A 23,041-nucleotide genomic window follows, 5' to 3' on the forward strand; every position below is an offset into this window, starting at 1 on the left:
TAATCGTATACTAGGTTTATTGTGAGGCACTTACGGCCTCGCATGTTAATTATACATTTTATTCATCGCAAGCCACTAAACGCTGAACAGATAAAAATTCTTAACCAGACTATTACTGCAGTTAAAACTTTCAACTGAGTAATTTCTTTACATTAGTGGTGACTTCTCCACGTCTAGCGCATCAGCGACCACTTGCGGATGTTGCCAAATGGAAGGATGAATTTGTTCCCTCTAAAATGAAAGGGAAATTTCGTTAGGTCGAAAGGTGCCTCGGCTGCTTTCGGCTGAGCTTGAATGAATGGCTGCCGGTTACACCCGGGGTTTATACAAACGATGTAATTATTGCTGTCGTCAGTGGCTGTTGTTGCCGATAGTCTGCTTTTCCTTGCAAGTTTTCGATCGTAAAAGAGAAATTGTTAATAAACTTCTGAAGATGGAAGATTAGCTTCTTTTTATCGCAGTATTTGCATGGAACTACGAGTCTTGCGGGTCGAGCAATAAGTCGTTTGTAAGTCAGCTGGGCTGGAAAGACTGGAGTAGAATGAATCGTTACTTGACTCGTGCATTTATCCATCACTTATCGTTGTATTTATTAAACAATTTTTGAAATAAGAACTCACATTAATGTGAGGCGGTATGCGTGAGTCGCTTAGTGATCTTCTCCCTATTCACCTCTGCATATCACCGCAGACCGTAGACTTTATACTTTGTTGACTAAATAAGCATGAGTAATGAATATAACTTGAATTTTTGATGTTTGTACTTCCTTCTGCGCTAGATGGGACTTCCAGGTAAGATATTATGAGCAATACTCGGCTTATTTTTTGTTGACACGCTGTGTTTATAGCGCATCTCCACTCATGTATTTCTATTATCTATATATGTAAATATGTATGTGTAAAATCGAAAAATTTATTGCTGAATAGACAATTTCCGAGAATAATCCAGAATACTGATGAAATAAGTTTATATCAATATATTGCTATTGACGTCAACCAAACTAAGCCTGAATGGATGCAGTCGATGTAAAAGTGAAGAAAAACCTTGCCCCGCGCTCGGGTGGCGAACAATTCATGCTCAGGCGTGCAGAGGTGCGGAAGCGTAGGTTATTAGCTGTAGCCTGGATACGCAGTGCAGCGTACGTGCCTCCAGAAGTGCTGAGTCAGCGCATCTTCGTTCCTTACTTCGTGACTGGCATCTTGGTGTGTGTGTGGCTTATGAAATCTCTTCAATAATTGCTCTTTGTGTCACTGTAGCAGTCACTTCATACATTGTGGTGAACATTATTATTAGTGTGTTAGTGTGTTTGTTCTCGCCCATATGAGGCGTTTAAAATTCTATAAATATTCCTTTATAATTGGGATAGTGCTTCTTGTTAAGTTGTAAATTTGGTGATGAATTTCGTGAGTGGACCGGGAAGTAAATTTGGATTTGTAGATGGAATTCGTAAAATTTCATCCATCAGTCGCATCCATTTATGCACTGCAGCACAATTATAACAAACCACGCAAATGAGCGTTTCATTCCTGAGTAATATTCTGGAACTAACAATCTGATCAATTGTACATACGAACAACCGCTAGAGATGGCTTTAAAATGCGAATAATCCATCTATCAGCTATGTGAATAAAATTATATTCCTGCATTTAGGACGAGCGCATCAAAGTTTTTCTTGATTCGTCACGAATCGCGGATTCCATGCAATCGCAGCCGTTTGCTGACCTCACAAGCACGTCCCAAGAACGAGCAGCTCTAGCGCTGGACTTCTGTTGCCATTCTGCGCCCGATGCTCCCGAGAGTGTACGCCACAGCAATGATTGTGCAAAATACATTATGCTCTATGTGCGTTATCAGACAATATCGCTTTCGTTCATTACGCTAGAGGATATAATTAACATAGTCCTTGTATAGGCATGCCCGATAACCCAACCCGACAAAGAAAGAGTCGAAACTTTTACGGCTGCGGTCTTACGACAGGCAAATGTGGGAGCTTGCAACGTGGGCGAGCTCCGTTTGTACGCGACGAAAATTAAATGTGAGAGAACAGGTTCCCAGCATCTTGGATGTTCGTTAGTCATAGCCACGCGGTGTCAATGAACGTGTCTTACATAGGGCCTTACTTGGGCATACAACAATTACTTTAAAGTGTTGATATAATTAGTTAACATAATATTTGTTGGTTATTTTTAGCGCATTTTCTCGTTTATGGAAAAAAGGCGTTATTTTGATCGTCATGTCCGTCTGTCTGTCCGTCCGTCTGTCCATGACTTCACGTTTTCGTCAACGAGAAAATGCGCTTTCTGTCACTTATTGCAGTGAGTACTGAGTTATATTTTTTGTTTGTTTCAACTTGAAGTGTCGAAATATCCTCGGTCAGCAGTGAAGTCTTACTGTATGCCGTTAATTATGAAATTAGTGAGTTCCTTAATTTAAGTTTCTCTCCTGGAGACTATGCATTATTTACGAGCAATGTTCGTTTACCCTCATGTGCTGTGTTGGTGAAGACCAACGCAGCACCTTGGCCCTGACTGCTAAGCAGCTAAACCAGACTGCAATTGATAATTTTTCGACAAAATTACGATTCCTTATGATTTCTGTATCAACTTTTCTGTGTCTTTAAACGGCACTTCTATCTTTTCGCTGCTCGTCATTCACATTTCGATGTACTCTTCTGTCACTGCTAAGTTGCCTTTGTTTTTATCACTTGAGCCAACCTTCATATTTTATTCGCTGGCCTCTTTGTCTACCCATTCGCGCCTCTTGAGTCACCCCTCGCATCCCTCCAGCGCCCCCTCGTACCACATCCCCCCCATGCAGTCATGCCATTGTCAGCACAGAACAAACACTCACAACGTGCGGGCTGATGACTTCTTTGTTGTTCTGGGGCCATACTTTCAAAACTCGCTAAGTGAACGTAAGTACTTACGCTCTATTTTCTTGTCTGTGATTGGTGGATTTTGCTTGAAAGGCCGTCAATGAACGTAAGTACTTACGCTCTATTTTCTTGTCTGTGATTGGTGGATTTTGCTTGAAAGGCCGTCAATGATTGGCTGATGAACTTACGATCTCTTAACTTTTTTTGAAAGTATAGGCCCTGGAGCACTTCACGCGTGCTGCCTTGTGCCTTTGAATCGCGCTATATTTGATTGCGACACTCATGTGCTTCATGGCTTCATTCTAATACTTTGATGCAGCACTCACAGACATTAATGGCTCATATTGTCCGAATAATGACGCACTTTCTGCACATAGCACTGAGACGCCCTTAAGCCAGGATAAATTAGGTCAGAATTATCCACACCGTGGCACAAATGCATCGCAATTTGGACAATGTGCCACTAATATCTCTGAGTGCATCGTTGTGGTTGAGTTGTGTATAAATATACTTTATTTTTTTTATCGCATCGGGACCTGTTTAAATGTTACTAGCTATGGTCGTTTTATGGTTCTTGTCAAGCGTTCTTATTTCACTGTGTTAACTTGCGTTCATTGTGTTATCTTGAGACCATGTTTTGCTATGCTTTGGCTGTTGAGATTTGATTTTTTAAAAGTTTCTAATTAGCAATACATGAAGGAAACTTCCCAATATCGAAATTAAAACATCTGCCATGCCTGCATGCAAGTATCCATGTATATCCATTTACGGAAAAATGACAGGCATATATAAAGTTACACAAATTTCATTCCGATAGAGAACCAGACCTCGGGAGGTCGCTTTGGCCTTCAAAAATACCGGTAAATAAGATCTAGATGGCAACCATCGGACGTTAAATTCCTGCACTTTCATTTAAAGTTGCCCATCTGTCGCTAACCCAAGTTGCTTCAGGGTTTTGACGCGTCCATACACTCAACACCTTGTATTAAATATCAGTTCCAGCAAAAGTTGTTCAAATCTAATTTGTGTGGCCTTGTATTTTATGGATTCATAACTGTTCATGCTCAGTAAATACGATTTGAATGGTATAGGGAAGTTCCCACACATCCAGAAGCAGTAGTTTAAACGGAAACTTTCAAGGTTTCTCAAATTGTGTGAAAAATACAAACTTCTACTATGACAGAATTTACGTAATTTCAAAACAGCTACTTCAGCTTATACACAGACAGGGAATTTTTCTTTATAGTAAAGGATTTGCTTTAAAAAAATCGTCTGTAGTTCATTTTAAAATGTAGTACCTGTTTCTGAGGGCTTCCCCAAAAAATAACGACAAATCAAAATTGAACGTTTTGATTTGACGCAATTCTAGAAGTTTCTGATAAAAGTTAAAAACCATAACGTAAAGATGATAAAGTTGGAAGAGTGGAAATAAAAATTGCGCCTTCTTAGCTAGAATTCTAGCAATGTGAAGGTCAAAATGCAAAGGAGAACGGGGTTTCCTTTGTAATCTGCAAAACAACGGTCATATTCTCCATCGTTGTGAGTCTGTTGTAAACTCCCTGATTAAAAGGTTCTGCAGATGGATTGAAATATAATTACTTCAATTGTCATGACAAAGTGAAGCATCATCCAGCTTGAACTATTGCCCCTCTGCCATTGGACGGCAATCATTATTTTTACACCGTATCCAGACAATAACTTAGTGAGCAAGCATGGAAACTCAAGCTGCACCTCACTGGTGGGAAACGCCCTATATTTTAGGAAGCCTCTGCTGTAATGACTGAGCATTTCGTGTTAATTCAGTGGGCGTTTTGTTGTCTCGAAATCATCATCTTGGCATGCTCTATTTGCAGGCATCTCGTCTTCATTCTCTTGTCGCAGTTCGTGTTGCAACTCTCTCCTATGGGTCATATGTATAGTGGAGTCTCATGTTTAATTTCGAACTGCAAATTCTCTCATGTTTTTGGACTGCATTTTTGTCTTCAGAATCGTACTGTTGTGTGGTGCTACAACTTTTCCATCGTTTTTTTTTTTTAATGCAGCCTACCCCTCAGTCTACCACGGCTGTCTCTCCCTCATCTACCACTGCTGTCTCGATCTCCCTCAGTCTACCACTGCTGTCTCTCCTTCGTCTACCACTGCGGTCTCTCCCTTAACCTACCACTGCTGTCTCTCCCTCAGCCTACCACTGCTGTTTCCCTCAGTCTACCACTGCTGTCTCTCCCTCGTCTACCACTACGGTCTCTCTCTCGTCTACCACTGCTGTCTCTCCCTCGTCTACCACTGCTGTCTCTCCCTCGTCTACCACTACGGTCTCTCTCTCGTCTACCACTGCGGTCTCTCCCTCAGTCTACCACCGCTGTCTCTCCCTCGTCTACCACTGCTGTCTCTCCCTCGTCTACCACTGCGGTCTCTCCCTCAGTCTACCACTGCGGTCTCTCCCTCAGTCTACCACTGCGGTCTCTCCCTCGATTACCACTGCGGTCTCTCCCTCGATTACCACTGCGGTCTCTCCCTCAGCCTACCACTGCGGTCTCTCCCTCGTCTACCACTGCGGTCTCACCCTCGTCTACCACTGCAGTCTCTCCCTCAGTCTACCACTGCGGTCTCACCCTCGTCTACCACTGCAGTCTCTCCCTCAGTCTACCACTGCGGTCTCTCCCTCAGTCTACCACTGCGGTCTCTCCCTCGGTCTCGCATTGTTCTGTGGGGCTGAAGCTGCTCCCTTGTTCACGTGCTGCAGTCTCTCCCGCGGTCTCGTGATCTCGCTCACCTTGAGTCTCTGGGTCTCGCTTCTTGGCATTTTAGAGCAGCTCTCAGTTTCCCGACTTGGGCAACTTCTCCGCCCTGCTGTAGCTGCAGTCCTGGTGTCTCCATTGTTAACAACTTGCACCGCCGTTAACGTGACATCGCCTAGCATTTGCGCTCAATTTCGTTGCCAATTTCAGCGATCGATTAATATTGTTTAATCGATCTGGAAAAATGATTAATTTAATAATCATTTTTGAGCGTTTTTAGATTTCATCATAAAATTTCAGGCTTGTTTTAGGCTAAACTCTTAATTTGCGTCAATGGAGAGCTTGCGTCAATTATACAATAATTTTATAGTGTATAGTTCGTACGTCTCCAGCTTGAAGGGAAGCACGACCCAAATTTTTGGGTTATAGTTGAGCTTGCTTCTATGGTGTCGTGGCTCTCGCGTGTTTCGTTTTTTCCTTCAAGTGATATTTTTTAGGCGTAGATGCTTTTAATAATATATTTTGAAAATTATGCCTAATCACTAGCTTAATTTATGCAAAGAATCGACTTTGACCATTGTACGAGTACGTTGAATGTTTTTGAACTGTTCGACGGTTAGAACGATCGCGTCTTTGTTTTGAGATTCCCCTGGATAAGCTGTTAACGGATTTTTTGCACTGTTTTTCATCGATTCAGTTTGTCGGGCCCTGATGAAGAATAAATTGTGTTTAAAATGTTGGTCCTCTTAATGTTTCATGCTTTTTCTCATATGCAACCACGTTTTACATTTGTACCTAACAATCTTTTTGGTAATAAGAAACGAGTTGCATTCACGCAAAACCTCTACTGACACATTATTTTTGTTTTCAGGTACGGCATTTGCCAGAGCAAATTTCGACCAATTCTCACATGAGCTGCTGACAACCTCACCTCCACAACCTTCGCACCTTCACTGGGAACTGCCGTGTAGTTCGTAGTGATCATGACCACAGCAGCGCGATATGAAACATACGATGCGTATGGAGGTTTGAGTTCGCCGACTCACTCGCATTTCAGAGTAAGAGTATCCACAGTAAGGAATAACTAGATAAATTCAAATTTGAAATTTATTCAATCTATTCACGGCTTGGAAAAATTGTACGTTAAATTTTCGTTTTTTTTTTTTATTTTATTTTATGGTATCGCTGAAAATAGAAATAAACTGCAATTTAATTACTGCCCTGTATATACATGTTTAGGTTTACAAATGCTTTGAATTATGTTTTCAACTACAAGTCGCAGCTTTATACTGGTTTAGAAGTTTGTCTCATGACTGCGGATTATTGCATCAAAGCAACAATTTATAACTTTGCTTGCAGTTGAACTTCTGTATCATTCGCAGGATTATGGCACAACAAATGCAGCAAAAGTCAAACGTTCTTGGGGCGATTTGTTGAAGCTCGGAGGAAAGAACAAGAAAGATGGAGGAGGCTCAGTGTCGCCTGCTTCATCACAGTACCCTGCCTCTAGTGCTATACTGCTGCAACAACAGCAGCAACTACAGCAACAACAACAACAGCTTCAACAACTCCAGCAACAACAGCAACATTTACAGAAACTGCAACAGCACTACCAGCAGATGCAACAAGTTAATTTCGGTAGGGATTACTATAATAAATATGGTCCGTCTGGCGTATATTCGCAGCCGGTTTTGACTCCTGCTAACGGAAATATAAACAGTGTTGCAAACGGAACAGTTTCGGCTAAACCAGAAGCACTCAACTCAAATAAAGGCGACAACACCATACGCTACACTGATTGGTTTGGATCAGTGGCAACCAGACGACCAAATCTTAGACCTGGCATCCCTTCATTCACTCAACCATCGCAGCTACTGCCACAAACGTACCTGCATCCAGCACAAGATGGAGGTCGACTGTCGTGGGACGTTCAACCTCAACAATATTTAATTGCAGTTCCACCTGGAGTTTGCGTTTGTCCTACCACGGACACCGGGACTACGAGAGCCAAAAAGAAGAAGAAATGCAAAACATGCGGTCAGAAAACCATCAACATCAGACACACTTTGACGTCCCATCCGTCGTACAGACCAGCTCTTTCCGCTGCGCTCCTGGCGGCGCCCTTGCAGCCTCAGCCACAGAGACCAGCGTCTCTCGTTTCCTCGACAGTGCCCAACATGCCAGCCCGACCAGCTTCTTGGGGAGATTGGGGACGATCTCCTTACGCAGTTCCCACCATCACTTCTCCTACTTCAGCCCCATCTCCGCCTACCCTCAATGCCCCGACAGTGCCTCCTTCTTTCCCACGTTCGTCATCATCAGACGACGAGTCATCTCCTCCCACCCCCGAAACCATCAGGAGTGCGCGTAGTAGTGACAGCACCGTAACGCTGACGCGGGAGCTTCCTGATTATCTTACTCCCAGAAATCAAAATGATGCAGTCAAGGTCGTCACAAACCAGCGCAAAAGCATCATTTCTAACAACGCTGCTCCTTCTGCATACAAATTATTAGGACTCACCGGCGAGAATGCCTTCAGTTCAGACACAGACGATCTCAGTGACAACGCAATTAATGACCCTAGCAGCGATATTAGTAGCTCATCTCCAGAGCGCTCGTTCGGCAATAAATCTGCTGCTTTTAAGCGTTTTCAAGCTTCCCGCTCAAGGGGAAGAAGGGTAAGCATCATCAGTATTGGAGAGGAAACGGATGAATCCTCGAATGTGATTACAATATCTACTAAATCTAGCCCTCGTAATCCATTCACTTTCAATAGCCGAGAAATAAGTCCACTGCCACCTTCCGGAGAACGGAAGAACGGAGACCAGAAAATTCAAGTGAGTATCAATGGTCCGTCAAATGGTTTTCATGACTCTGCCGAGAAGAACGGACAAGCTGCTACGAAACGCAATGATTCTGACTACTTAAACGCAACCAAACAACAGGCCTCAGATAGAACTCACAACTTTGATCCACAAGAATCAGGTTCTAATCCAATTATCACAAACGGGATCGGAAGCACAGAGAAACGTCGCATAGCTAGCGCACACCGTAAGCGAACTTTGACGAGGAACCCCTTGTTGGGAAAGGGAAATTCCGTTAGAATATCAGGTCAGAAGTTAGTTCTCACAACAGGAGGGCCTCCTTCTGATAAATTTGTCGAGTCGTCTGATGAGGAGGACGATGAATCAACTTTGCAATTCAGAGACAATTTGTCGAAGGCCCAAATTGACCCGTCAAGTCAAAAAGAAAACGATAGCCCTATGTTTGGTAATGAACCTGAACCTACCCTCAGCTCTCAAGACCCTGGCTACAAAGATACCGACAGCGACAAGATCGCCAATGAAAACGAAAGTGATGACAGTGATGACAATGACGAAAGTAAGCAAAATTTGGCAAACTCCAAAGACTTTTTCGGTCGGGGGGTTTCAGTATCTCTCGAAAACGATGTTTCTCGGGAAGCTTTGTATGTTCGGAGAAACGTTTTACTTACAACACCTGGCACCATTTATGAAGAAGATGAGAACGGTAATCACGAGACTTCAGAATCAGAGAAACTTTTGATCAATCTTGAATCTGATGAGGAAGAAAATGAAAAAGCGATGAAAAATTTTCCAGTCATTACCATTAATGGCTGTGAAGAAAATAACGCCTCGAAATCCACTGACTTACAATCTTCATCACCAGATGAAAATGCTGGTTTCATGCCTTCGTTGTCTGAATTGCTTCATGTTAAATCCATTCTGAAAAGGCCTAACTTACTTGACACGAGTTCTGAAACAGATTCTGACTTGGGCGTTGTGATGCAACCAGAAGTGAAGGTGCAATATGTACAGGGGGGTAAGAAAAAGTCTGTTCAGTTCAGCGGATCGGACAACGTGACTTTAGTTGAAACTACATCCCAAGGAAGAAGAAGAAAAATATCATCTCCAAGGACTAATAAGCGTAATAAAAACAACGCTCGAGAGAGCAACTCTGAAGTTTCAACTTCTTTGTTCGAAGAACTTTCTGATGTGTACTCGCGAGTTGCTGCGTCTGAGGAAGACAAGAAATCTGAGATCAGGTTACCAGAAACTTCCTTCGATACAAAGTCATGTAATATCGAGCTTGGTAATACAAGTAGTAGTCCTAGTTCTCCGCGAGTTGTTCATCAGCTAGAAACGAGTGGGAAAAAAGGCGAAGCCCAGCAGCATGTGGATAACTCAACTTTAAGGCTTGATAACCAGAAAAAAAGTGATAACAAGCCTCGTCTTTCACCCAGCGCCATTCCAGTGGCCGATATGTCGGTTAGGAGCGGCTATGGGTCAACCAAAGATATTTTCAGCTTAAGTTTAAACGCTGCAAGACTATCAGCCTCAAGATCCTCTGAGAATTTGTTGAGTGGAGAAAGCGATATTTCTACCTCTTCTGTGTACGTTGGAGGCTATAAACCCGTCAGTCTCAGCAACTCTCGTCGAGATGAACCAAAAGTGGACTATCTATCGAAATCTGGTCCGAAATATTCGGAATCGCTTAAAAAGAAGCTTTCTCCTAGCCAAAACTATCCTCCAAATTCAATGAACTCGCGCTATGGATCTAATTGGCAGGCAATGATGGAAAACGTCAGTAAAGACAGCCAAGTTTTGTCACGTCAATACAAAGACCGGAAGCTTGGAGGCAAGACGTCCAAACTTCCGTCGCCCATCAGACTCGATCACAACACTGTTCTGAAGTCGGCCTTGTGGCCCCCTGTCTCCACTAGCGGTGAGTGTTTTACTTTAACAGTAAATTATGTATGGCATGAATCCTAAATTTCGCAACTGTGGGGCTGGCTGACATTTAGCGTTTTCTGTTAGGAATTCTTTGAGGCATTTAACAACTGGTAGTACTTAGTTATTATTTGTGTTCGTTCTTTTCTGTTGATGTAAGAACTTGAAAATGATGAGTTTTGTTCATAAGTGGGTTTGATTGTCATTTCATTAAGCGTAGTAATTGCAACGCTTATAATTGTACCCTTAAGTACTCAAATCGTGATTCTAATTAAGCGTTCATTTGCATGCAATATTATTGTGCATATTACTACACCAATGAGAGCAGAATGATTACATTTTCGTTGGTTTAGCGGTTCTTCCTTTCCTTTACTGATGTCATCGATTTACTGAAACGCAAATCAGTTAACCACTTCCTTTAATTCCTCCTACCGTTCGTATTCCAGGCGATCCACCCCATTCCGAACCTTCCCTCCCCAACGGCATCTCCACAGAGAGAGCTGGATCGAGTGAAGGTAGATCCAATTCAAATATTAATGATCAGCGATCTACGGAAAGTATGATTACGAAAAATTCCTTAAACTCCAATGAGCGTAACAAGCGAAAAGGAGACAAAGCCTTCTCTCCCAGGGCGAAAATGTTAATTTCTCCAGTCAGCAGTCCTGCGTTACATGCAGAAGTTAGAAATGGAAATTTGCTTTTTGATGATAGATTATCGGAAAAACTGAATGACGCTCAAACAACAGAAAGTAATGAACTAAAAAGTAGGATCAACGGAAACATTCCAGCCGCCCCTCCGCTCAAGTCTGAGTCGCCTAGAAAGGAGGGAAGTGCAAACGGTGAAATCGCTTCTGCTCCACTACGCAAGCATCAGATATCCGGCAGTACTCCAAATTTATCTAAAGCTGCGCAGAATTTTTCACATAAAAGAAGTACGGTAAAAAATGAGGGAAACGTTTCAAATAAGTTTTCAAATGGCAACGAACAGAATTCCTCCAGAAACTTACTGGAGAATAAAAAGAAGATTCTTGGGAATCAGCAAGGGAGAAGTGGTTCGTCAGAGAACGATTCCTCGATTCCATTACGACCCACTAGGAAAGCTCCTGCCGTTCCTGTTGGGAAACGGAGGAGTTACAGTCCACCGAGACCCACCGTTCCCCCTCCTCCTCCTCCTCCTCCTGGTCCACCTACGGAATCTTCTAAATCCTTTGAACCAACGCCTGCTCCACCGACGGAACCCCCTCCACCACCTCCTACTCAACCACCTCCATCACCACCAACTCCTTCTCAATCTCACTTTTCTATCCCTAATAATAAATTAACGCGCTCAGGACTTGACCATCCTATCCGAATGCCTCCTAATACTGAGCCTTTCCTGAACCAGCAGAAGGAATACAGCGATAACACTGATTACAGATCGTCGGTAGAAAATAACCCAGATTATGGTTCATCAGTTTCATCTTACTCCCCGCCTACTACCCCACCTCCCCCACTACCAACTTCCCCACCTCCTCTACTTGGCAGTTCATTAAACCTAAACAGTGCCATTTCTTCTTCTCGCTGTCCTTACAATAGAGAGACCAGCAGTTTTCCCAGTAATGCTTTTAAGGGGGAAGTGTTAGCCATTCCTACAGTTTCTTTAGTGCCGTCAATAATGAACAGGTCCTTTCAATCTGCTCATAGCAGCAGTAACTCTTCAAGTCAAGAAAGTAGCCCTAGAAGTAATGTCAGTTCTTCAACAAACAGTAAGTCATTGTTTCCGACTCCTGTTCCAATTTTTGCTCCCCCTGACGAAGAAGCAAAAACTGCAACCATTCGCGGCCGAGTCAAGCCTGCTAGGCCAGCTTTAACTTTAGATTTGAAGCCAACAACGTTGGCTACTCCACTTTCAACGGGGACTATGCCCAATCGCCAACCAAATCCTAGTCTAACTTCGTTTGACCCGTTGAATAGACCTAGATCTCTGAGTCCTGATGATCCTTATGAACACATCTACGAAGAGTTAGGATCTATCCCTTCTTCACCAACTCAAGCTTCTCAAAAGCACGGCAAACTGTTAAGGATGTCCAAATCTTCCTTACATACTTCGTTTCCTAACCTTTCAGTAGCTACTACGCCTACTTCATCATCCACCAAAGACCTACCAAATGGTTCCACGAACGTCTTGACGAGCTCACAGTCTGTGTTTCCAAATGGACAGCCGAGACCACGGCCACTTCGCCAGGCCATGACCTTACCACCAGGACTCGGCAAGTCTCTCTTTGATGGAGCGACAAAACTGGAAATTCTGGAGATTCTTAAAGATGCCAAAGGGAGGCTGTCTAGTACTGCTGACGAGGACGATGATGAGGTGATTCTTGGTTTACATTTATGTAAATTGTCTCTTTGTTAATCGTTGAAAATTTTACGTTCCCTAAGTTTATTCTGTTGGTAAGATAGTTTTCGTTGGCCACATTTATACGCCGTACTGGCCAGTGCCCACTGACTTTGTGTGTAGGTTAGTCTTTTAATAATAATTTCGATTGTGGATTGGTTCAGTCTTTGAGTTAGTGTAGTCTGACATTTTTTTTGTGAACTTCGTTTGAGTGTCATTTGTACAGAAAATAATATTTGCCATTACCATTCAATGTAGATTATGAAATATCCTCATGATAAGATGAGTGGTTTGTAAATTAGTGTAATAAAGATTATGGGTTGTGAAGAAAATTGTCCTAGTAGTAGCCGTGTTGTATATTTTATAGAGTCCTCAAGAAGACATGGCTGACAACATGGACGCAGAGAACGAAAGAGTTCCAGGAAGCCGCGGTGGGACGCGGGAACGGGACGGGGAAGAGGAAAGTGACGAAATGTTCCATGGCCATCGCCATCACTCCATCAGGGCATCGAACATCAGCTCTAATTCTGACTCGTCTGAAAGCAGCGGCCTCGTGCGCACAGATAAGGTGGGTATGACGTGTCAGCACTACTGAGAATAGAGAAAATGTGGTATAATGCGTGAAAAATTGTGTCGTGTAGTAAGTAAATTGCAGCACTAGTAAATATACAATGATGACAATAGCGAAGCATATCAAGCAAGAAAGTATATAATTCATGCCACGCGCCCTGCAGGAGCGCGTGTTATCAGCTGAAGTTGAGCGGACGGACTCAGGAGTTGGATCGGAGACCTCAAAGAGCAGCAAACTTCTCAACACACACCGACCTCTTACAAGAGTCACCACCCTTGCCAAGCACCCGCAAGTGGGTGGCAGCGCTGGACTGCTCATTTCCACGTCGAGTGTTGGGGGCATGAAAGACCCAGACGTGCCGCTCTGTGCCGACTGTGAAGACGCCGTTGAAGCAAGAGTCACTAACAGGTACCAGATTACAGTATCATCAAAAAGTTAATTTGGTGTTGATGCTTCTCTGCAAATACTATTTCTTCGACCGCCGGTGTGATTACCTATTTCATCCATTTAATGATGTCATTTGACGACACGTAAATGATTTTGGATTCGAATTCATTTCAGATGTCCATCGGAACATTATTTAAAGAATACTCACACCGTGAACAGGATGTATTTTATTGATTTACATTACAGCGAATGGGAGAAGGTGTAATAAAGTTAGGTTTTGCAGAGCAGGGATATTTGCGTCTATATATATATATTTTTTTGGTCGGTGATTATAATATGTGTTTAATGTCGCCAACGTCTGTGAGGTGTGCTCCTGCAAGGCACACACTATACTTAATGTTAGTGAGGTGTGCTCCTGCAAGGCACACACTATACTTAGTGTCAGTGAGGTGTGCTCCTGCAAGGCACACACTATACTTAATGTTAGTGAGGTGTGCTTCTGCAAGGCACACACTATACTTAATGTCAGTGAGGTGTAAGAGGATTGTTGATGTTATCGTTGCGTGTGGCCAGCGGCGTGGTGTACGCGCCTCTCGTGTGCCTGCGCTGCTCTCGCCGTCGGCAGGAACGCCGGGAAATTTTGTCCGAGATCATCGAGACGGAGCTCAAGTATGGCAGAGATCTGAAGATCATCATGGATCAGTTCTACAGGTCAGGCGCCTTATGTGATTTCTGTAAAAGAATAAGATTATTTAGGTCGACAAGTTTCTATCGGTTATTTTTATATGTGGACTACTTGAATTTTTGTAATTCTGCCGTGCAATTTCATGTCCTATCAGATATTGACTAAAGCGTTTCAATTATCGGATTAATTTCTTTCAATTATGTGATTAATTGTGTACAATTTTGTACAAGCCACCCTTTTTTTGTCCACTTTGCCAATTTCCTCACTTGTATTCATTTGTGAACATTTCCATCAGGCCCATCCAAGTAGCGGGCCTCCTGTCGGACAACCAATTGAACAACATCTTCCTTAACGTCGGTCAGCTGTCGGCCGAGAGCCTGCGCTTCAGTGATCAATTACAAGACGCCTACGACATCGCCATAGAAAGCGGCGATGAAGATTTACTTACTGTCAATATTGCTAAAATTTTCTTAGAAGCCAATACCATGATGGACGCTTTTGAATACTACTGCGTGCGACACGTGAGTGTTGTGTAAAATTTTCACTGTAGTCGCTTCAGGTTTAAAACATGATTCTGATAGGACCAAGTTATGAAATTGATTTTTATTGTGCTTTTGTTTTTCGATTGTTTGTTTCTCGCTATTTTGTTTTTGAATTTGAGATTAACATTGAATATAAATGTACAGAGGAAATCGTGTTCTAGAAAACACTTTTTGGCACTTTAAATCCTCTGAAATGTCGCTGTTTCTCCGCAAATTATTATATTTCATCATGCATTTTTGTAAACCTCAGATAATTTTCGAACACAATTGTCTTCCATAGGGTGAGGCGTCGGTGTTGCTTCAGACGCTGGAGAAAGAAAAAGAACTTCTACGCGTGTTCCTGCGAGTGTCGCAGATAGAGAATACCTTACTCAGGAGAATGAATCTCCACTCCTTCCTCATGGTAACTTAATTTAAATTCTAGTTTGTCTTTCGCATGTAAGTGCTTCTACTTAGGCAAGTTTCCTTTTGTCTTCTGTTCGCTTCATCGATATCTTATACCTTGTTTCATCAAAACTCTACCTTTTTAATTAATTATTGTCATTTCCCTGGACTTTGGAAGTAATCTGAGTATTGTGCAGTTCATTTATTGACTTAAATATTTGTATAACCAATGTTTTTAGTAAGAAAAAGCTGCGTGTTATTCCCTTGACTTAAATCCATTATTCGTTCTGATATCCAATCATGAAGAACACGTTCATGCTTTCACGCCAACAGGATGATACCGGAAAATATTGAGAATTATACCCTTAATTGCGTCATTACCTATATTCTTTTAAATAAAATTTAACTTCATACTTTTAAATATACTTTAACGTTATACTTTTGAATACAGGTACTTTAACTTTATACTTCTACATATACTTCAACTATATACTTTCAAATATAGGTACTTTAACTTTATACTTCTACATATACTTTAACTTTATACTTCTACATATACTTTGACTATATACTTTTAAATATAGGTACTTTAACTTTATACTTCTCAATATACTTTTAGTATATATGTACTTTTAGTATATACTCTTACATATAGGTACTTTAACTTTATACTTCTCAACATACTTTTAGTATATACTCTTAGATATAGGTACTTTAACTTTATACATTTAAATATACTTTAAAAAATAGACAAATGAGCTGCTGGTTATGTATCAGGTGCCGGTACAGCGCGTGACGAAGTACCCGCTGCTGCTGAGTCGCCTACACAAGAGCACGCCGCCCGGCCAGCCCAGCCGCCGCGACTGTCGCGCCGCTAAGGAAGAACTCGAGCGCCGCCTGCACCACATGAACAACGTGCGATATTGTATTATACGCACCAATTCAATGTCTTTATCAATGTCAATTTATTGAAGCCTTAATACCGTTCTCGTTACTTGTTTATACGCATTTATACGCATCGCTTCAAGGTCTTCATCAATATCAATTTATTGAAGCCTTAATACCGTTCTCGTTACTTGTTTATACGCATTTATACGCATCGCTTCAAGGTCTTCATCAATATCACTTTATTGAAGCCTTTAATACCGTTCTCGTTACTTGTTCTATACGCATCGCTTCAATGTCTTCATCAATATCAATTTATTGAAGCCTTAGTACTATTCTCGTTACTCGTTAATCATCTTTAAATTTTCATTTTATTTAATTGAAATAATATTAATATCATTGGCATAATTTGAGTATCATTTTAATTCCTTTTATGTACAATCATATTTTTCCTTGAATCCTCTTGAAATCCTTACAATTTCTCTCGAAGCTTGTACATATCACGTGATTTATTTCGCGGGAGTTTCAAGCACGTGAGGTAGGATTTAATTATGTATCAGTTGTTTCCTACATTCCATTCATTTAATTACATCGTTGAATTCAAGTTGAGATGTGTTGATTTTCTTGGAAATATCACCTGAACTTGGTGCCGTATCCAAATGTGAACCTATTTGTAGTTGATGGAGAAATATTCTTAGTGGGTTTAGTAATGTGGCGGGAAATGCTATTCTGCAAACATATTATTTCGATATAATTGATCATTTGTCCTTAATTAATATTAATTTATAATCTAATATTATAATATTATTAATAAAAATATTAATATTATTATAATAATATTAATTTGTGAACACTTTTGATTCTGTCATGGTGGAATTGCAACGATACTGACTAAGGATTGTATATTGAGCAGGAGACGAAGGAAGCTTCTTCGTACAAGCTGTGGCGAAGGATATCGATGAGTGTGGGCAACAGCACGCCCCTGAGGGTGCCTCGCCTCCCCTCAGCCACCCCTCACTCTGACGACATTGATAAGCTGCATAAGGTATCGTCCATTACCCTTACTAAGTCCATTAGGTCTGGCCTAAAATTCCCGGTAGAACTTTACAAGTTTTTTTTACTCTTGTATTCATTGATACAAAGTTACTCATTGCGTGCAGTTGGCTCCCTATGTGGCAGTTGGCTCCCCTGTATTTTCATATGATTTAACATAGATCTACTTTGAATTTGTTTTAGTCTTTCATGTTAGTTAAAATATAAAGAGCGGCACGTGTTGAGTAGCCGCGACATGAAGCTAGATGAGTTTGGTAGTCGCTGTAGTGGTAAAAATAAAGTAGCAGACTAGCTGGGCAGACTTGCTGTCGACTAGCTGGGCAGACTAGCTGACTGTCGACTAGCTGGGCAGACTAGCTGACTGTCGACTAGCTGGACAGACTAGCTGACTGTTGACTAGATGGGCACACTAGCTGACTGTCGACTAGCTGGGCAGACTAGCTGACTGTTGACTAGATGGGCACACTAGCTGACTGTCGACTAGCTGGGCAGACTAGCTGACTGTTGACTAGATAGGCACACTAGCTGACTGTCGACTAGCTGAGCAGACTAGCTGACTGTCGCCTAGATGACTGACGTATTTTGTTCTGCTGCTACAGTTGGTGGTGGAGACGCTGGAGTGGGGGGCGGTGGGGGGCCAGGTGGTGAGAGGGGGGCGTCTGCTGCTGCTCACGCAGGAGACCAACAACTGGACGAGGCGAGGACGAGCTCCCAAGATGGTGCCTGTGTACGTCGTCCTCGTCACCAGGGGCAAGGCAAGTCTTGTTCATAGTTACTGTGTCGTCTTTACAGCATAGTAACTAGGAATATTAATTAAGTAGAAAGCCTTTTTTCTACTTAATATTCCTAGTAAAGTTTTTGCTTTGTGTGGATCAGGTCGTCTATACCTGTAATGTGACACTGATTGATGTGATGATGAGGAAGGAAGAACTTTCCGTGATGGTATTTGTGATGTCCTTGGCAGGCGCAGAAGAGCGTGGAGGACAGCGCGTATGAGGACCGCCTGCTGACGCCTCAGGACCTGGGCGTTGAGGAGACCGCGCTCGTGGCTCTCAAGTATCCCGCCAAGCCCTCAAAACAGTCCTTCTACAAGGTGCCCACCTCCTCGCTATAGCTTCATCATGGGTCTTGCGGACACACTTTGATGTCTTAGGAGATTTTGATCAATTCCTGGAGCTTCGTATTGGGTCAAACGTTTTCTAAACATGTGATGCTATACGTAGAAGATGAAAATTACGTTAGTTCAGAACATGAGCATTTCCGCTCATGATGATTCTGATGATCTTTAGATTTAATGTCCATAACTTACTTATTTCTTATATGGCATACTTATTACTTACATGATAGGTATACTTATTACTTATATAGCATAATTATTGCTCAAATCATGCTTATTACCTTTAATATCTTTAAAAAATTGAACCACTCCTATTGATCACTTTTTGATCAGTGTTCAGTTCCCGTTTATTGTCTTTTAAAACACACCTAGTTAATGTTTATTGCTCGTTATTCCGCAACTGATACCGATTGATCATTCCTTTCTGGCTCAGGAGCCGTGGCTGTTGAGTCGCTGCGTCGTGTCCTGGGAGGCGGAGTCCGACACGGACTGTTTCGAAGTGACGGACCTCCTCACCAAAGAGTCCTTCTATTTCAAGGTAAGGCAGGACCTCCTCACCAAAGAGTCCTTCTATTTCAAGGTAAGGCAGGACCTCGTCACCAAAGAGTCCTTCTATTTCAAGGTAAGGCAGGACCTCGTCACCAAAGAGTCCTTCTATTTCAAGGTAAGGCAGGACCTCGTCACCAAAGAGTCCTTCTATTTCAAGGTAAGGCAGGACCTCGTCACCAAAGAGTCCTTCTATTTCAAGGTAAGGCAGTAAAGGCACATCAACTTCTTCTCTATAATGTGATTCGGCACAATAATCCGTTCCCACAGTTTAGTATTGTTACGTGGTTTGATAACGTTAGGAAGTGAATAAAGTTAGGTGTAATATTCAAATGAGATTTTCACGTCATGCAACAATCATCCCAGCCATGACAATTCGAAGTATAATTTTCTGTCTGGAATTTAAGATTGATTATCCTATTGTTATATTATAATTGCTTCTCTGTTTTTATGGCAAAAAAGTTACTTGAATAAAATTTTCCTCCAGGATCGAGACAGTTCTGGGACGGAAGACTGGTTCCGGTTAATCCAGTTCCACGCTGTGTCTGTAGGGCCTTGGAAAAGAAGAAGGAACGCCCTTCACAACCTCATGATCAGCGGCAGCAATTGATTTGAAGTTCATATGATATCATGGTGGAAACACTAATGCTGCTGCGACTTTCTTTTTCATTTAATAGAAAAATTGTAGCAACTCTTCGCGTGTATTAATTCTTGAATCGTCGAAATTCAATCATCGAAATTCTGATCAAAATGAAAGTAATTATGGGGCAATAAAGCCATGTATAATTAATTATCCCTTTGTATGAGGTTTGACCTAATTCTTGTAGGGCTCCTACACTCATTCGTTAATGGGTAATACGGTACGTTAAACAGAAAAATCCACGCTTATGAAATCAGAATTTTTAAGGCATCTGGTAATTCGAATTGAAGTTGATTAATTTATTATTATTTTTTTGTTGCTGTAGTGCACGTCACATCTCGACCTACAAAAATTTGTGTCCACGTTGCTGTTGAACTCAGACATACATTCGTTAATGAAGCCTTGCGCCCAAGCAGAGTATCAGTCAGAGCGCTTTAAACTCGGTATAGCAGAAAAAAAACTAAATGATTTTATTTATTTAAAGGGAGTCGAACGTCTTGTAGTATTCTGTATGAGTATTTTGGCAGTAGTCCTGCAACTCATCTCAAGCTCGTGACTTTTACTCTCGTTTTCCCTCTGTAATTTTAAAAATGTATTTCACGTTTCCATCATAATTTAATTTTGGTTCGAAATTAGCTGGGTCTATCAAGCAAAATGGAAATGCAGCAATAGGAAACTAACTAGGGCGTAGGAAATGCATGCAGCAATACAAACTGGAAGTATAGGACTGCATCACTATGATGAACATCGCTGTCGCCAAGATGGACGTCAGTTTTTAATTTTCCTTGACTTGGGCCTGCAATGTGGCTGCTAGGAGATGCGAGCTCCCTCGAGTGCATATTACAAATAGAACTAACCCCATGAACACATTATAGGTTCCGTACGCAAATTCTGCTACAGTCTACCTTCTTGAATTTGAAAATTCGTTATCAAAACTGATTGCTTCTTGTTACTCGTCTGTTTGCAAATCTATCATTGTGGAATGTCAATTACGAACTTCCACATTATTCCAGTTGATGTTGTATGCATTGTCGTTATGTATGTATTTTTATGTCTGCAAATGGATTTTGGTCAGAAATCTGTTCGAAGGCGTGTTTTTGTATTTATGCATCATAATTAGTCATTTGGAAATAGTTCTTTATGCGTGCTTTTCTAACTATTGAACACACTAATGTAATTATAAGAAACTAGATGATGTGATATAGTCATATCAAGCGTAGTGCTTAGATCATCATGTCAATGATTATAATAAATATTCCTACGAGCTGAATTCTATAACTTGATTTAATGCCTATACTCCTGATAACCCACGGCTTCTGCGTGAGAAAGATTTATTTAGGCATTGCACCTTTCGGACAACACATGAATATATAATTCATCATCATGAGGCAAGATTCTAGAATCAGTTATTGTAGTCCAATTGCACTCGTAAAATTATTGGGTGAAAGCAGAGATTCCATGATCGTCACCAGACTCCATCCTCAAGAGACTTGGTTTATCAGTGACACAAACATTAAAATATACTCCGGGTTGACAAAGGGACGAGTTCTAATGTGCCAACCGAATACTTTTTTTTTACTTTTTAGCGCTTGTTCCAACCGTTAGAAATGCAAGTACAAGGGCTTTGACTACACATAAAACCAGCCATTAAACATTTAATGGTACATAACATTGGTTTTGGAGGATGGAGAAAATTACAGAACGGCTAAGACAATTAATTATTCGTAGCTAACAAATTATAGGTGTAAATCTGTAATCACCTACAGTAGACTGGCAGGTGATCAAATATGTTTTAGGGTCTCAAAGTAACAACAATTTCTTTGATCAGGCGCGAAAGCGGTGAAGTGAATTCGAGCAAAAATAATAATAATAATAATACCTCCCAAAAATGCGCATCTTTCCATCAATCAATTTCGACAACCAAACTTTCCATCGTTTCCAGTGTCAAATGGGTTCCTACACGGTCAATCACGCTTGAGTCAATCGATTAACTTAAGCTTTTGATCAAGCCGCATAATCGTTTAGACTTAAGGGGCCCCTTATGTTATCGATGTCTGCGTCGGGAGCTCGTTGGATTTGACTGTACTTATACTGGCTAATATATGCATACTCATAGTTTTTAAAATGTACCAGAAGGATTACTAGAATATGCAACAAGAACTAACTTCAGAGGCCACTTCTATAAGCTAAAAAAAACTGCGGTGCAACTCATCTATGGGACTACACTTGGAGGTCGATTCACTGACACTGGAACAGCTTCCCGGATGACATCTTTGGCCCTCCGGGTGTGAACACGTTCAAGAACAGACTAGATAAAGTTATGGAGAAATGCATACGTATTGAGACTTTTAGTTTCAATCTGTTAGGTTCGGTCGAAGCTTTGAGATTTCGTTGTTGATGAATCTATTGGCCAACCCAGTATTGCATTATTGACAAAAATTTGTTTGCAATCTTTCAGCTCAGTATTTAAGTCACTTTCAGATGAGCAGATCTTGAGAGCTCTTTAGAAGAGGGAGCCCATTGTGCGCTTTTTGTACCGCTGAACAGCGGTACTGAACTGAACAGCGTTCAGTAATCTTCCGGCTTTTTTTTGGATTTTCGATATACTTAAGTGGATGAACGAATTACTTCTAACTAAGGAAAAAGTACGATAATGTCCGAGTTCGTCGGTAAACTTCAAGACAGAATTCACAACGAAGACCATACGCAGTTTTTTAGGTGTCATTCGCCTCGATAAACGGCGAGCATAGAGTCGGCATACCCATGGTCGGCATACCTGCTTTACAATTCGGGTTCGGGTTACAATTACAAAAAGTTCGACGTGGGCCCGCTCCTCACTCGCGTCACAGCTCAGTGACTCTCGGAGTCGGGGGACGACTGAAAAAAACCAGCATTGCCCATTCGGTTAAAGAAGGACCAGTTTTCGGGTCATTCACCGAAATTTTGTTAGCTAAAAAAGTCATATTTATATACACAATCTACCTCTTAATTTTACTAGTAAAATCTGAATGACTGTGCAATGAAGAGCATATAAATTAATGAAACGACATTTTTGCGTGCGTTTGCATTAAACCTTCTTCTATTAAGTTATTCGGTGAAAAATTACTATTGCTCCAAGTGAACAAAGCTCACGTTAATGCAGCCCTAGCACATCTGCCAGCCTTGTTTACAAACTAAAGGCAGAAGCTGGCTTTACCTTCAAAGCCCAATTATTAAAAATTATAAAGAAACTGATAGAGGTACTTATTAGAGATTATTAGACGAGATTTTTAATGATTACCTTAATACTTATTACAATTTAACAATTCACTTTAATTATTTTCTCAATTATTGTATAAATAAGTTGAACTCTGTAGCCACAATTGTTAGGTTGAAGCATCTCCATTCAAATCATTTTCCTGCACAGAACTTTTCATATGGGCAGCAACCCTGGACCAAGGTTAATTAAAAGAAAACCTTCATGCGTCGTTAAGTGATGGGATAGGGACGAAAGCCA

General features: G+C 41.4%; 1 protein-coding gene across 1 annotated transcript in view; it reads left to right on the forward strand.

Annotated features, from left to right (window-relative positions):
• LOC108679436 (protein piccolo) overlaps window positions 1–20,815 on the forward strand; it is a 57,641-nt gene extending 36,826 nt beyond the window's left edge. Inside the window, exons 3-16 of the mRNA XM_018168057.2 lie at window positions 6,485–6,671; window positions 6,996–10,356; window positions 10,808–12,711; window positions 13,103–13,303; window positions 13,470–13,714; window positions 14,267–14,404; window positions 14,674–14,899; window positions 15,201–15,323; window positions 16,082–16,219; window positions 17,103–17,234; window positions 17,842–17,997; window positions 18,207–18,335; window positions 18,793–18,897; window positions 19,393–20,815. Of these exons, the coding sequence (XP_018023546.1) occupies window positions 6,597–6,671; window positions 6,996–10,356; window positions 10,808–12,711; window positions 13,103–13,303; window positions 13,470–13,714; window positions 14,267–14,404; window positions 14,674–14,899; window positions 15,201–15,323; window positions 16,082–16,219; window positions 17,103–17,234; window positions 17,842–17,997; window positions 18,207–18,335; window positions 18,793–18,897; window positions 19,393–19,515 (7,056 nt within the window). The 5' untranslated portion in view covers window positions 6,485–6,596 and the 3' untranslated portion in view covers window positions 19,516–20,815. The remainder of the gene's footprint in view (window positions 1–6,484; window positions 6,672–6,995; window positions 10,357–10,807; window positions 12,712–13,102; window positions 13,304–13,469; window positions 13,715–14,266; window positions 14,405–14,673; window positions 14,900–15,200; window positions 15,324–16,081; window positions 16,220–17,102; window positions 17,235–17,841; window positions 17,998–18,206; window positions 18,336–18,792; window positions 18,898–19,392) is intronic.
• Window positions 20,816–23,041: the final 2,226 nt, after the last annotated feature.

Source organism: Hyalella azteca, unplaced genomic scaffold (genome assembly GCF_000764305.2).
Source record: "Hyalella azteca isolate HAZT.00-mixed unplaced genomic scaffold, Hazt_2.0.2 contig5371, whole genome shotgun sequence".
Classification (NCBI taxonomy): domain Eukaryota; kingdom Metazoa; phylum Arthropoda; class Malacostraca; order Amphipoda; family Hyalellidae; genus Hyalella; species Hyalella azteca.